Below are 16,003 nucleotides of genomic sequence, written 5' to 3'. Positions count from 1 at the left end.
TTTTAAACCAACACAATAAGTACTATGTTTGAATCTTCAAGTGAGTATTTACTGCACCACGCTTGAACGGTTCGCTGGTCATTTTCAGCAAGCTGCTGACGCATTTTTTTCGTGATTTTTTTATATCGAATTCTGAATATATCGAACTATTTCGCGGTCGCTGCGCCGTTCGATATATCGAGGTTCGACTGTATTTATTTATATATATATATATATATATATATATATATATATATATATATATATATATATATATATATATATATATATATATATATATATATATATATACACACAGTCGAACCTCGTAAGACGCGCCGCCAGCGGAGGCGGCGCGTCTTACCTATACCCAGTAACAATGCCAGAATTACCCGCTCGTTTCCGGCGGCTCTCCGTCGCTCCTTTCTAGTTCCTCTCCTTCTTCTGCTTCTTGTTGTCTGTTGCTACCTCGTTCGTCCGTTTGTCTCTTTTTTTTTTTTTGAGGGTCTTTAAACTGTGAGGGTGACCCTCTGCTACGGGAACTTGTATCATTTCACTTACATCCTCCGAAGAAGGCTGGTCCACCAGCCGAAACTGTTAGGATTAAATAAATATTTTATTGTTTTGTTTCCTATACTGCACTATTCTCGAAGTTTATAACTTTTATTACGGTAGCCGGAAGAAACTCTGATCATCTATATATATATATATATATATATATATATATATATATATATATATATATATATATATATATATATAACAGACAGTAATGCCAAGGAATGTACAGGGGAAGTTATTAAAACCAATAGAATGTAAATAAGAAGAACGAAAAGTGGATGAAAAAATTACCAACTGTGTTAAAACACGGAAAAACGAGCCCTTAGGTATACACTTCTTTCCCTTTTCCCCTATATATATATATATATATATATATATATATATATATATATAGTGCAGGTTAGTTACATTATTTTCCTTTATAACATATGATATTACTATTCATACTCGATTACAAATTGTTCGACCAAAATCACTATTTGCTTCTAACCTAAAATTCACTATTTGCTCAAGCTTGGACTTAGAGCGTAAGCCAGTAAACAGCTTCATTTAACCTTGAAGTGGGACTTTGCGACAGCACAAAATTTACTTCTGTAGATGTTTTCACAGCTTTGCACTCATTCACTGCTGTGAAACCACCTTTACATGAAATCACTTGCGTACTTATTAACACCTATTCGTTTATTTCGAATCATTCGAAATTTTGAAAATTTCAATTTCAGTCGCAGTGAATTTGACTACTGTAATATCTGTTCAAATATTTCAACCATTTGAATATTTGCACGAGCCGACATGCCAAGCACTTAGGGTGCTGCATCATTGCACGTGAGGCTGCAAGCAATGGGAGTTTGGTTGCACCGTTTGCACCATTTTGTTGCATTCCGATCTCTCTGTGTCTTGCTGCGCCCTTTCAAGTGTAGCGGGCAGCAGCTGTGCCTAAGTTTACTATTCCACCTGCTGATATGGCAATGGAGTTTTTCTGGCCCAGCATATTTTTGGTCTGGCTCAGGGAGAGCTGTGCACCTCTCGCTGTATTCAAACGATGTGCTTTTTGTAATTGTGTACAGCCAAACAAATGTCTCTCAAAGCCACGCGTGCCGTCGTCGTTGGAAGTTTACCATGTTGTCAATAGTCTGGTGCTATTTTGAATGTACTTCAGTGGACCTCTATGCACTATCTTTTTTCATCAACTGTGTACGATCTAAGGTTTTCGATGAAGTTGTATGGCCATACTGATTTTATCAGGTGTTAGGTCCCTGTCCTATTTATTTTGTCTTGTGCATTGGTCATGTTTGCAGTTTGGCTTTTCATTTTGTCTCCTGTACACAAACATTGAAATGCATGCCTGTCTCCACGTGGTTCCAGGTGCGAAGTGTGTCCTCACGGGCCCTGGGTGCGATGATCAAGGGCATGGGCGAGACGTGCTTTGAAGACCTCATACCTTGGCTCATGCAGACGCTCACCTCAGAGTCCTCGCCCGTCGATAGGTCAGGAGCAGCACAAGGTGCGTGTGTTTGATGCACTACAGTCATACTTGTTCATTTCTGGACTGACACGCATGGTAAAAACACCCACAGCGGTATACCTTATAATTACATTGCAGTTAGGGCACGTACTACTTTGATAGTTATCGATATTAACTTTCTCTTTGTTCTGTGGTGGTGTAGGCCTGAGTGAAGTGCTCGGAGGCCTGGGTGTGGAGAAACTACAAACACTGATGCCGGAGATCATCTCGACGGCCGAACGGACAGACATAGCACCGCATGTCAAGGACGGCTACGTGATGATGTTCATCTACCTACCTGGCGTATTCCAAAAGGAGTTCACTCCCTACATTTCACAAATCATCAACCCCATTCTCAAGGTCAGTCCAGCTTTTCAACCCCTTCTCCATTGCACTTAAACCAGAATACAATGAAATCGAGAAGTGGCCTGCTACGGTGGTCTAGTGGCTAAGGTACTCTGCTGCTGACCTGCAGGTCGCGGGTTTGAATCCCAGCTGCGGCGGCTGCATTTTCGATGGAGGCGGAAATGTTGTAGGCCCTTGTGCTCAGATTTGGGTGCATGTTAAAGAACACCAGGTGTTCGAAATTTTTGGAGCCCTCCACTACGGCGTTTCTCATAATCATATGGTTGTTTTAGGACGTTAAACCTCACATATCAAATAAGTCAATCAAATTGAGAAGCCAAAACCATTTATTTACATTTTGAGTAAAACGAGAAAAAGAAACACACTTTATTCACACACAAGAATAAAAACAAATGCACGAATCTTACTTCCAAATCACTAGTATGCTCCTGGGGCATAGCCACTTTGACCCACACCTTTATGTCGTTTCTGTAATGTCCTCTGCACACTGTCTACCGATACATGTTTTCATGCAGATGAAACTGATCGCTGCTGGTCTTTTTCTTGTATGCATTCCATACTTCGATGACCAGGGTTCATGCATACCGTATTTACTCGCGTAATCCTCGCACTCGCATAATTCTCGCACCCCCACATCGCTCAAGAAAAAAATAAAATTTTTTTGTCCTCGAGTAATTATCGCACGCCCGAAAACTGCCGCAATAATGTCGTCTACTCGTTCCAGCTATTGATGATGATAGCACGCGCCATCTGGCTCCATCTCTTAAGCATCAAGCGTACTATTGCACTAAGGTTGCGGCCGTGCTGAGATTCAATCCAATCCAAGCCAAGCCGAAGAGGCCCGTGCGCGTTGCGGCGTGCTTTGTATGTTGTGTCGGTAATCTTGGCATGTTATGGGGCGATACTGAAGCCACACGGCTGCTTCAAGTTGCTAGTGATAGATCATGCGCTAAACAACGGCAACAGGGCCGCCTGTAGGCCCTTCGGAGCCTACGAGTTTTGTGGTCTCTACTGGTGACAGCAGCTGAAAGCCATCAAGACGCGTTGGGCCTGCGGTGTGCCTAAAACTGGGATTGATGGTAAACTTTATTTCTTCAGAAGGAAACTGCGGACGATTCTGTTAAATAGCCATCAGCCCAATACTGATGTCCTACGCTTACCTTTTGAGGGCTCCTGTTGAGCGCCGACTGCTACCGCTATGCTCGCAATGCCCACAAGCTTCGCGTATGGTATTCTAATTATCGACTATTTGCTTCCACTTTTTGTGTCTCAAACAAATCTTGCCTCGTGTTGAACCTCTGCTTTTATTGTTGAGGTAAGTTCTAATTAGTACTTCTGAAAGCTTGCTGTAAGTTGCTGGTGTGAGAATCCCGATTTGCGGCCACTTCGTTTTCTTTTTCGCTCTCTGCGTTTTCGTGGAAAGTTTTCCCCACGTAATTCTCGCATCCCCCAACTTTGCATCGGATTTCTGGCAAAAAAAAGTGCGTGGATTATGCGAGTAAATATGGTAGTTCATGCAAAATTCCTGCTGAAATTTTTTCACGGCCTGCATTGAAAATCATGACAGCTTCACCCATAGCTGCCTCAACATTGAAGAGAGATGCGTGCTGCTTTTTTGGGGCGAGTGACTACGAAAGCAAATGCAGGCTCTCATTGCTGTTTTGTGTTTTGCCAAGCACACACCGTTTGAGAAGCTTGTTCTCAGATAAGCGCTGGTATATGGGAAGCAGAGCCTTTGCCACATTATCAGAGAGATTGTAATGATGTCCTGGTGCTGGCTCTCCCTTAGCTTTCGCAGCATTTTGCAGGAATCTAGACCAGTAGAGCAAAAGCTGTGATGTTATATGATAAGTTGCCATCACAGTCTTTTCCACTGCCTCAATGTCATTACTATGAGACTTTAATGCCCAGCCATAGGAAGAGCTGACTTTGTTTACAAGGTCCTCTCTCAACCTCCCCTTTCCACTTAGAGGTTTTGGCATCACACCCCTTCTGTTTTGCCAGCAGATTGCAAACCGCTGTTTCCATACACTTTTGTACGTAGTTGACACACTCCTTCTTTTGGATGTCGCCCCGCCGCGGTGGTCTAGTGGTTAAGGTACTCGGCTACTGACCCTTAGGTCGCGGGTTCGAATCTCGGCTGCGCCGGCTGCATTTCTGATGAAGGCGGAAATGTTGTAGGCCCGTGTGCTCAGATTTAGGTGCATGTTAAGGAACCCCAGGCAGTCGAAATTTCCGGAGCCCTCTAGTACAGTGTCTCTCATAATCATATGGTCGTTTTGGGACGTTAAACCCCACATATCAATCGATCCTTTGGATGTCATTGTATCCGTACACTTCCGCTCCTTGAAAGCGAGGACGTCCTGCTGTCGCCGTCTGACAAAACAGTTGTGTATCTTAGTCCGTGCCTCTCCCAAGGTCATTTTAGTAGCATAAAGCCAGCCTCAACTTCTATTCCACCCGTCTTCTTGTCAGAGCTTTCTTGGCATTTGTTTGTGGCCTTCCACTCTTCATAGTCGGGGTCGTCTGGTTTAGGTTCGCGTTCGCAACCAGCGCAGAAGTTGCTCAGTACAACGTGGTCCAAGAGCCATAGTTCAATTACAGCGCCAATTGCAATGTGCGACGTATGGACGCGGGTCATTCATGACCCGTCGAAGGACTCGGCGATATTGCCAGGATTATCCACATCGAGCTCACTGTATAATATTCGGACCGCTTCCACGCTCTTTTTGCTTTCGTCTCAACCGCTTGCATCGCGGCCAGCGTCAATTTCGTCGTCTGGTAAGCCTGCCACGTTTTCGTGTGGAGTTCGTGATGAGAGATATTCATAGTGGGGAAAATATCATTCAGGGCCGTTTGTCTGTTACCAGTAGTTTGCATTGCGTGCGTGGCCAGAATGTTTATGGCAAACGGATTCACTTTTTTGTCCCTGTTCATGAGCGGCGAGCTCCACACCGTGGCTTTATCACCGCAGTTGCTGCAATGAAGCACCAGTTTCATGGCAAGGCCATATTCTCACTAGTCCTGGTGAATTTTGCCTTCTCCACCACATACCTTGCATTTCATGTGGTTGAGAAGTGTGTTTACTAAATCCGAGCACACCACAGCGAAACAGGCCTCGTCTAGCGGGCCGGCACTAGAGTCACTCGCAGCCAGCAAGTAAGCTTTTCATTGCATTGCGGCTGTCGATGCTAGCTCTTTCACTTTTTCTTCGGCCCTGTTGTGCCGCTCATCCATATCTGGAGGTGCCAAGGTAGCAGTGTCACGATGAACGCGGCTGGCGTCAAGGTAGCGGTTGGGCTCTCGTTGTCGGGCTTGTTAAGCCTACTTCTGTAGGACGCTCCTCGATCCGCTTGGCGGCTCTGTCTTTCGATGCGTGCGGTCACTCATCTTCGTCATCCACATCATCCTCAACGTCACTCAATCATTCCGCGAGTTTTCAAATGTTTAATATATGCGACTTTTTTCTCTTGCCGTACTTATGGTCGCGCTGAAACTTTCTCGGTGGCATCGCTGCTGCAATGCAGGTGGCAGGAGAAAATGGCAGCCGCCTCAACGACGCACTCGCGCTTGCAGATGATGCTCTCAGCTAATCGCCTAGCTAGCTTATATCACTTGTCTGGAACAACCAATAGGTACAGCCTAGATACAGCAATAGGTTTCGCGCTGTTTTTCTACTGACACAAGTCAATGAAGGAAGGGGCTAGCATGCGAAAATTCAAGACAAACGGCTGCTCTTTCAAATGAGACCAAAGTAGTGGCATGGGAAGCTGTGGCACTACTTTCCAATCAATGGACAATCAATGGACAAAGCTGTCCAATCAATGGACAGGTACTGTCGAACTCCGCTACGACGAACGCCACATCAAGGAAATTTCTGCTACAATGAAAGATTCACGATTTCCTGTCAGCAGTCCATAGGAGTCAATGCGTAAATATTGTCACCACAACTAACACTTTTTCTTCGATCGTCCCGCTTGAACGAAATTTTACGATGCGATTCCAGGCTCAGATATTTATTGCTATGCAGTAAATCCAATATTTAACATTTTGATGCATTTTCAAAGCCTGAAAATGCATCAATGAAGTCACCACGAGAAACAGCCGCTGTTCAGCAAGCATGGGCACGCCACCATTGCTCGACAGCGATGGCAGTGAGGCTGCCCTGGCCCTGCCTTTGCCACTGGCTTGCTTTTGAGCCACAAATGATCTGAAGCTGGAGTTCAGTCGCTCAGTAATGGTTTCCTTCACGCAGCTTCTGGGTGCAACCGGAGAACATTGCCTTTTCCGATTGCGATGCTTATCATTATGTTCGCGCTTGGCCTGTGTGGTAACTAATCAGAGTGGCTCTTTGTCCGCATTATCAACAAAATCGGCTAGTAGCGAGTGGTGGTTGATAAGAATGGCATAGAATAATGCAAAGTAGCGAGTTGTGGATGATAAGAATGGCATAGAATAATGCAAAATTCGCTGTTCCACGATACTCTGCTTCCAACTTGGCGTTGTCGGATAGTTTTGACGGCAGACAGCTGCTGGTGTTAACGTTTGGTTCGTTCACGAAGGTGGTTTTAGGCGTTGTTTCAGCGTGCTTTTCACCATGGCCTTGCTATGCATGGGTGAGAATGACGTCGGGACGCTGCTGGGAAAGAATAGGAAGCAGCGGACATTTTTGGAATTTTGGGAAGAAACGTTCCTTTGTTTTGCTAGCTCGAATCAGCTATATTTTTTCGATTTCACTACAATGAAATATTCCCTTCAACGAAATTTGTTCTGCGCCCCATCAGTTTTGTTGTACAGTTAAACCTCATTATAACGAAATTGGAGGGCCGCCGCTATTTGCTCGTTATAACCATTATTTCCTTAAAGCCGTTGCGGGCATTTACCGCAAATATTATGTACTGTACTTACACCAAAAAAATAGCGGGCGAAATAACATCCCGCCGCACGGTGGTATGCAACAAAATAACCACATTCCCAAATAAAAAGAAAAAAGTCATGCACCTGTTTTAATGCACTTCAAAATACACAGCTTGCATTTCAGGCAGACTTAGCTGCAAAGAAGTCCGTAATTGGACGTTGATGCATCTTCCTGATTCGAACGATGGCTCGCTCAGCTGCGGCCGCAATGTTCAAGCCATCTTCGCCGCCCTCGTGAGCGCCGAAGTAGCGGCGCAGTACGTCCACCGCGTCTAATGCCTCCGACGCCGTCGGCACGTTTTTCTCCTGTTTGTCGACAAAGTCATCGTCACTGGTTTCGTTACGATCACTGACAGCGCGCACAATATCGTCATCCAGGAGCTGCACCGTTGCCACCACTTCCGAGTCCGCACTCACATAGTTGCAAAACGACTCGCTGTCAAGCACAACACCGGCGTCACGAAGTGCCGTCCATGATGCAGCGACTTCATCTGATGTGGCAAAACCATCCGGCACAGTGGGCTCGTGGGCTCGTCTGATGGCTCATCGCTGGCGTCTGGTGCGGCGGCAAATGAGGCGTGTCGAAAGCGATCGTGGTCGCCATCACACTCATCCACGCCGCCTGAAGCATTTCGAGCGCAGCGTACAAGTCAACATCGGTGTCTCCCTTCATCCTCATGTTAAACAGGAGCTTGTCTATCAAACGCTTGCGGTAACCTGCCTTCAGCGATATAATCACGCCTTAGTCAAGCAGCTGTATTTTTTCTGTGCAGTTGGCAGGAAGGAACAGCAGCTCGATGTTTTGAAGCACGGCAGCGGTATGGTGGGCGGTGCAGTTATCTAAAACAAGGCACACCTTGCGGTTCGCCTTTGCCAGCTTCTAGTCCCATTCGCAAAGCCATTTTACAAAAAATCTTCCTGGTCATCCAGGCTTTGCGATTGGCTACGTACTTGACTGGGAGCTGCCTCTTCCCCATAAAGCAGCGAGGGGATGCACTTTTGCCAATTACGAAAATTGTCAGCTTCTCAGAGCCGGTCATGTTTGCACAAAGTAGCGCAGTGATCTGCAGCTTACTTTGTTTGCCGCCATGGCACGGCTCGATTTTGAGGGCTAACGTCTTGTGCGGCAACATCTTGAAAAAGAGAGCGGTTTCGTCCGCGTTAAAAGTATCCTCCGCGCTGTATTTTTCTATCAGCCGCACGATGTTTTCTTTCGCCCACTTGGTAGCCTCTGCTTCGTCGACAGATTGCGATTTGCTGCAGACCGCTCTCCCTACAATTTCGTGGCGCTCCTTGAAGCGTTGGAGCCCACCCGAACTTGCTTTGAAGTTGTCTTAGCCCATGATGCAGGTGAAGTCTCTCGCTTTTCTTTGCAGCAAGGCGCCGCACACCAGCAGATTCACGGCCCGCGTGTCCAAGAACCATTTAAAAACGGCCCTTTCGACCGCTTCAAAGGCAGGTGCCCTCATCCTCTTAGCGCTTCCTTTCACGCCACGTGCAACAGCGTCGATGATGGACTCTTGCTTGCTCAAGATGGTTGACAGTGTGCTCGTCGATACTCCAAAGTCTCTTGCCACGTTGCCTTTCTTGGTCCCCGATTCGACGGCTCTTATTATAGCCACCTTCTGATCTAGCGTTATGCGCTTTCGTTTCCCGCCTGGCGCATTCATGTTGCTGGAATCACGAGCGCAGCACGATAAAAGATAAGGCGGAAGCGGTCGAAAAAGAGAAGAAACACGCACGCAAAAGCAACGCGGCTCACGTCGGCGAGCGACAACACTAGCAGAGAAAGTGACTGTGAAGAGGAAGGGGCAGAAGAGGCGCTCTTTTGCGCTGCCCTCTAGGAACCAGTTACTCAAGGGGGAGGGGGTATGTAAGATTAGGAAGCGCGCCGCAGCGCCATGAGAAAGGGGAGAGGGAGAATATAAAGAAGACACAAAAGAAAAGAAAAGGGCTAGATGTTCGCGGAGCTGCGGAGCGCTCCGCTGTCGGTGGTAGCCAAGCGGCGCATGTGCAGCGACCTCTCTTCTGGAAACAGCGCTTGTGTTAGAATCGCAGTCATGTTTCATTCTACTAAATATGGTAAATAACATAGGCTGTCCACTGCATTAAAGTAATATTTGAGATTGGGCCAGTCGGTAATCCATCTTTAGCAACAGTTCAGGAGTGTGCAATGGACAAGCGGAGGGGGGAACGGTGCTCATCATTGTTTCATTCTGTGTTCGTTGCCGACCTCGGCACTGTTGTTGAAGACGAGGAGGTTATCTCGTTGTAGTGTGCTTATACCGTCTGCATATTGCACGTTACAGGCGCTGGCAGATGAGAACGAGTACGTGCGAGAGACGGCACTGAGAGCAGGCCAGCGCATGGTGAACATGTACGCAGACACGGCCATGACCCTGCTGCTGCCTCAGTTAGAGAAGGGGCTCTTCGACGACAACTGGCGCATCCGCTACTCTTCGGTGCAGCTCCTGGGCGATCTCCTTTACAAAATCTCAGGTGAACCGGCTTGCCTCTTATGTGTCTGTGCTCGTCAATGGCTTTGTGGACCCGAAGATTCGGAATGATGTATTTCACGCCTGGTATACTTCCATCTCATATTTTTCTGTAGGCATCTATTTCCAAATTATTTCCTGAACACATTAGAACCCTGCTGATAATGATTTTTGGCTGATTGGGAAATAAAATGTAGATGCCAAAAAACAGTACCAATTCAAAAAAGAGTTGCAGTGGAATACACACAATCTTATTTTATTTATTTTTCAATATACTGCAGACCATCTCTTCTCGGTTCAAGCAGGACTGGTAGAACATAAAATAATTACACTTGTGTCAAAAGTGACACTCCAATGAAACAGTTCAATTCTAGATAGCATGTTAACAACAGTTTCAAAGATACAGTGTTTAAATCACATGCGAGTACAATAGAAAAATGTAATACACTATTTTTCTACAGTTAAATCTTAGTGTAACAAACTTCAGGGGGCCGCACAATTAGTTCATTTTTTGAAAGGTCGTTGTAGCAGCACAGAAGTCAACTATAAATACTTAATTTCCACCGACCAAAACGACTTACTTTTACAACGGTGCGTCCTTGAACTTTTTTTTCCCGAGAAAAAAAACAACAAACAAATGCACAAGTGAACACCAAAAAAAATGCAAGTTTACTATAAAGAAGTCTGCGGTTTTTTATATATATATTTTTTTTTACGCGTGCAGCACAAGCTTTGAAGCTCGAAGGCCTCCAGCTCATCCACATTCCTGTGGTGTGATTCTGTTCTTTGGTCACAACAGTCTGCTTTTTGCCTTCCAATTGCCGAAGAATATCTACTTTCTCGCTTAGCAAGAACTGCTTCCGCTTCTTCGTCGTAAGCAGAGATGAACTCATTTGTAGTAGCACCGCAGCATGAATGCAGACTTGCTTTGCGAACGCGATAAGTAATTACCAAAAACAGATGGACACGACTGACACACAAGGCCTCCTAGAGCACATGTAGAAGTGACAAGTAAAGAAAAACCCGAAGCGTCACGGCTGTCATCACCTCTTCCGAAGAAAAAAAAAGTGCAAAAAAAAATATTCCTCGAGTTTCATTTTCTGCTTCCTCGCTGTCTCAGGTTTTCCGACCCCATGCTTCCTGCTCCGCGACTCCCACTCTGCCTCGCTGACCTTGCCCTCCCGTGTTGCCCTTGCTCCTCGCCTCTGTGCTTGTAAACCTGCAGCGTTGGCGTTTCAACAAAAAGAAAGTCACCCTTTGGTTTCCCCCCCCCCCCCCTCCGCGCTGTCGCGCGTCTTGCAAGAAGCAAGGCGTTTGTTCGCTTTGTCGTCTGCTTGCGTACCGCTCCGGTGGTGAGGAAGGATTTCAGAACATGAGCTCGTAGTACTGAGGCATTGCTAATATAATGCAGAACTAAATTAACACTTGTTATTCTGAAAAGTTCGGCATTCTGAAGTACGTAATAGTGAAATTATTTTACATTGAAACTATTAGCAGTCGGTGCGGGATTTTTAAAAAGTTCGTTAATCTGAAGAGTTTGTTATTGTGGGGATCGTTCTACCAAGATTTCACTGGACCATTTTGCAGTTCACCGCAGATAATGGTGCACTATTTCAGTATACTATTGAGGATGGAAAAGCAGGCTTTTTATGAATGTCGTTGTGACATTTAGGCAACTGTGTTGTCTTGTTGAATTTCAATGCTTACTCTTAATTAAAGACCGTGCAGTATTGGCCGGTGCATTTTTTTCACAGCTAACTTGTACAAAGTGTTTTTCTTCCCCCCCTTTTTTTTTTTTTCAAGCATTTGCAGTGCCATTGACACTTGCCATGATACTTGGCTCCACATTTATTCTAAATGAATCTAGTGCCTTTACAGTTGATGAGGAGGTTAGCCTTTACAGTTGATGAGGAAGTTAGGATGGTGAATCATCACCTCAAGTGGCAGTTACCCCTGAGTACAGACCACAAATGCCAAAGGCTGTGCGTTTTCCTGCTGCAAGTGCTGGATGCAATTTTGCAAGCCATAAACATGCTATAGTTGGCGTATTTCATACACCAGCTGACCAAAACCGCAATGTGCCAAGTGGATCTGTTGGCAAGGATTCTTTTTAATGCCAAGGCACCTTTTTCAAAATCTTATTGTGTTTGTGCCGTGTCACATATTTCTTATAATCTGTAAAATCATACCAAAATATCGCCTTGCTGGCTGTTGTAACATACTTGCGGCATACAGGAGACGTACCAGTCCACGTGATTGTTGATTCATGACTGCAAAAGAGATTTGGCTTGGTGCGTTCTGCATCACTATTCTTGGCCAATTGCTTTTTCCCAGATTTGTCTGACTGTGCGAGGCACACACTGGTGTCTACAAAGGACAGCGCTCGTTGTACATTTTGTACGTTGCTGAGCACACTTGCTTGGTGTGATTTTAAAAATTCTGCCAGAGTTAACCACTAAGTGTTTGGCATTGAGTTGCACGAAATCTTGCGTATGGGTGATTCCTCTTATCCACAAGGCAACTTTACAAAAGTGTACCTCACCATGCATTTTGCCAGATATACCTTGTAGTTTTTGAAGGTAACTTAGGTGCTTTTTTTCTTTAGGTAAAATTTTAATTCAGTCCTTGGCTCTACTTTATTTCTGGCTTCAGGTGTGACCGGAAAGATGACCACAGAAACTGCCCACGAGGATGACAACTTTGGCACAGAACAGTCACATAAGGTGAGGGAGATTGCATTGTTTCAGTTGTGGGGTAAGTGAGACACTAAAGGAGCACACACTTGTAAAACTAGCCATAGGTGCCTTTTCTAGTCCCTCTCTAGTTGACAGTAAGCTACACTTAGCATAATATTAGCTCATATAGAAATTATTCTTAGATCTTATGTACAATTATTGCTAGCTTCCTCACTATTTTACAGACCTTAATAATGTGCTTTTGAAGTAGTTCTTTGCACTTGAAGCATGTGATAAGGTTCTTTGCTCTTACTGGCAACAGACATGAATGATTGGTTGATATGTGGGGTTTAACATCTCAAAACCACCATATGATTATGAGACAGACATGGAACAAAGGGAGTTTTTGTAAACTGCACATTTTTAGACATGCCTCCTAAAGAATTATATTAGTGCCTTCACAGTAGTCAGTCTTGTTGCAGTGCAGTCGAAACCACTTATTATTATTAGCATCATCATCATCATCATCAGCCTGACTATGCCCACTGCACGACAAAGGCCTCTCCCATGTTCTGCCAGTCAGCTCGGTCCTGTGCTCGCTGCTGCCAATTTACACCTGCAAACTTCGTAATCTCATCTACCCACCTTACCTTCTCTCTCTCCCTAACCCGCTTGCCTTCTCTGGGAATCCAGTTTGTTCCCCTAATGACCAGTGGTTATTCTGTCTACGCTCTACATGCCCGGCCCATGTCCATTTTCTCTTCTTGATTTCCACTATGATATCCTTAACCCCAATTTGTTCCCTAATCCACTCTGCTCTCCTCTTGTCTCTTAAGGTTACACTTGCCATTTCCCTTTCTATTGCTCGCTGCGTCGTCCTCAATTTAAGCTGAACCCTCTTTGTATGTCTCGAAGTTTCTGCTCCATAGCTAAGTACCGCCAAGATGCAGCTGTTATATACCTTTCTCTTTAGTGATAGTGGCAATTTACCTGTGATGATCTTAGAGTGCTTGTCAAATGTGCTCCACCCCGTTCTTATTCTTCTAGTTACTTCAATCTCGTGGTTCGGCTATGCGATTATTACTTGTCCTAAATAGACATATTCCTTAAAGGGCCACTCACCAGGCCCAGACAGTGGAAGTTGTTGGGTGTCCGATGAGGAACAATCTGCCACAAAAATTTTTTGAATCAGTTCATCACGAGCAGAAAAACGGGTTTCTTGAAGCAACGCAAAAGGAGGATGAGAGAAGGCGAGCTCGAAACCCTTGCCACTCCTCCGCGTAGCCTTCGCAAGCCAAATCTTTTCCCCACCCTTTCAGGCATCCGACCAAGAGGTCACGTACGCGTGACGAGCCCGAACAAGTCCAATCCCCGAGCACGCAAGCGGCGTTGCTTTGTTGACCAGCGTTATTTTGTCGTCTTCTGCCTGTGTCTGCGGGATGGCTTGGAAATGCTGGCTTAGACGCGGTGGAATAGATGAGCACAATGAGTGCGCGAGCACATAGGAGCATTCCACGGAGGTCGTCTGCTCAATGCGCTGACCGCGAATACACTAATGCATGCGAAACGCCGACGCATTAGCCCCGCATCTCGTTGCAATTCACGGGAAAAAAATAGAAAAAAGGCGCTCACATTCCCTTATTGCGTCTCTATATTTATCTAGAGCTTTATTACTCTCTTAGAGCAACAAATTAATAAACTACGCATGGCGTGTTAAATAATTTTCGTCATGTCACGCGCCACTGTTTGCAACCTCATAGCAGAGTCGTCTACGTAGAGGACCAACGTCACTGCATTGCTGTGTACGTAAGGCCAATCATACACGCACGTCACGCCCTCATTCTCTGGGCGGGCACCCGCATAAAGAAGGGGGAGCAGCGTTCATCTTGAAATTTGGCTTATTTCCGCGGCACACAGCATTGCAAATTTTGGCAGATGTGATCATGAACGCCTCGTCTACGCGTTGCGCTTGTCAGCTCAAAATTGTCAAACCTGGTGAGTGGCCCTATAACAACTTCCAGCGCCTCTCCACGTATCACAAAGTGCTGTTTTCTGTCGAGATTGTTGCACATTACTTTCATTATTTTCAGACCTACTTTTCTGCTTTCCATGTCCATTGCAGTAGTCACGAACTGTAATTTGTTCCCTGATTTATTCATCAAGGCAATGTTATCAGCGAATCGCAGGTTACTAAGGTACTCTCCATCAACTCTTATCCCTAACTCTTCCCAGTCTAGGGTCCTGAAAACCTTGTGTAAGTGTGCAGTAAATCATCACATTGGGGAGATTGTATCCCTCTGTTTTACACCCTTGATTGGTATTCTATAGCTTTCTTAAGGAAGCACTATGGTAGCAGCTGATCCCCTGTTGATTTCTTCCAGTATGTTTATATATGCTTCATCGACACCCTGATTCCGCAGTGTCTGCATTACTGCTGATATTTCTATTGAATCAAATGTCTTCTCGTAATCGTAAACCACTTATAACGATACTCATCTGCCACGAAAAGTGCTACCATGGAACAGCAGTACTCAAGTGCTGCTGTTCTGTGGTAGCCTTCATCACAACCATTATGTCTCTTTAGATAATTGATCATATGGTATTCTGTCCCATACCGTACTGCCAGCAGTGCAATAATAATGTAATGGTTACTCTGTAGTTTAGTAGACATTTTGCTTGTTCCATTTTAAAATAATTTGCTAATGCAGAATATTTAAAGATGCTATGTTTTCACTTGCACACGCTGTCTGAAACTGACTGGCATCTTTTTTCGTCTGTCAGGCCATTATGATAGCCCTGGGTGAGGAGCGTCGCAACCGGGTGCTGGCCGGTCTGTACATGGGGCGCCTGGACACCTCGCTGATGGTGCGCCAGGCCTCTCTGCACGTGTGGAAAGTGGTGGTGACCAACACGCCCCGCACACTGCGCGAGATCCTGCCCACTCTCTTCTCCCTGCTGCTGGGATTCCTGGCCAGCAGCAGCTACGACAAGCAGCAGGTTGGGGGCATCATTTAGGAAGACTCATAAAAGTTGAAGGAAAAAGCTTGCTCATCATTTAAACCTGCAATATACACCGCGAATCAGAATATTGAAAAAAAACAAATTTTTGTATTGTAAATACAGTGATTCCATTCTTGTGCCAAAAAGCACTAAATCAGATTTACTGCGGCATCCTGACAATATCAATAACAAGTGCGCCATACTGCGCAAAGTTCGCATTTGGGATGGTCTATCACCAACAATAGCCACGCTGGCGCGTCAATACACGTGCACCTTGTTCTTGGGGCCACCAAAGTCACAATCGTGTACCTATTTCATTACGCTGAATAACTTGCGGTTGCGCGTGCGTCCTAAAATTCACGATGCTGTGTTTAATGCCGACGCAACTCTGTTGGTAAAAGTCCGCTTAAGGTGGATTCATACGAGCGAACGGAGGAGGAATTCTCGCAGCGGACAGCGCATCACGTGACGTGCGCGTCATTGAAACGCGCCGTCCTCGCTTCATC

At 45.4% G+C, this 16,003-nt stretch overlaps 1 protein-coding gene across 1 annotated transcript in view; it reads left to right on the top strand.

Moving 5' to 3' along the window:
* Window positions 1-16,003, top strand: part of LOC142804118 (stalled ribosome sensor GCN1-like) — a 344,986-nt gene that overhangs the window by 256,491 nt on the left and 72,492 nt on the right. Inside the window, exons 37-41 of the mRNA XM_075890700.1 lie at window positions 1,906-2,044; window positions 2,208-2,404; window positions 9,637-9,826; window positions 12,475-12,545; window positions 15,279-15,494. Coding sequence (XP_075746815.1) covers window positions 1,906-2,044; window positions 2,208-2,404; window positions 9,637-9,826; window positions 12,475-12,545; window positions 15,279-15,494 — 813 coding nt within the window. The remainder of the gene's footprint in view (window positions 1-1,905; window positions 2,045-2,207; window positions 2,405-9,636; window positions 9,827-12,474; window positions 12,546-15,278; window positions 15,495-16,003) is intronic.

This window comes from Rhipicephalus microplus, chromosome 3, assembly GCF_043290135.1.
Source record: "Rhipicephalus microplus isolate Deutch F79 chromosome 3, USDA_Rmic, whole genome shotgun sequence".
NCBI classification, from domain to species: domain Eukaryota; kingdom Metazoa; phylum Arthropoda; class Arachnida; order Ixodida; family Ixodidae; genus Rhipicephalus; species Rhipicephalus microplus.
This window is presented reverse-complemented; position numbering and strand designations above follow the sequence as displayed.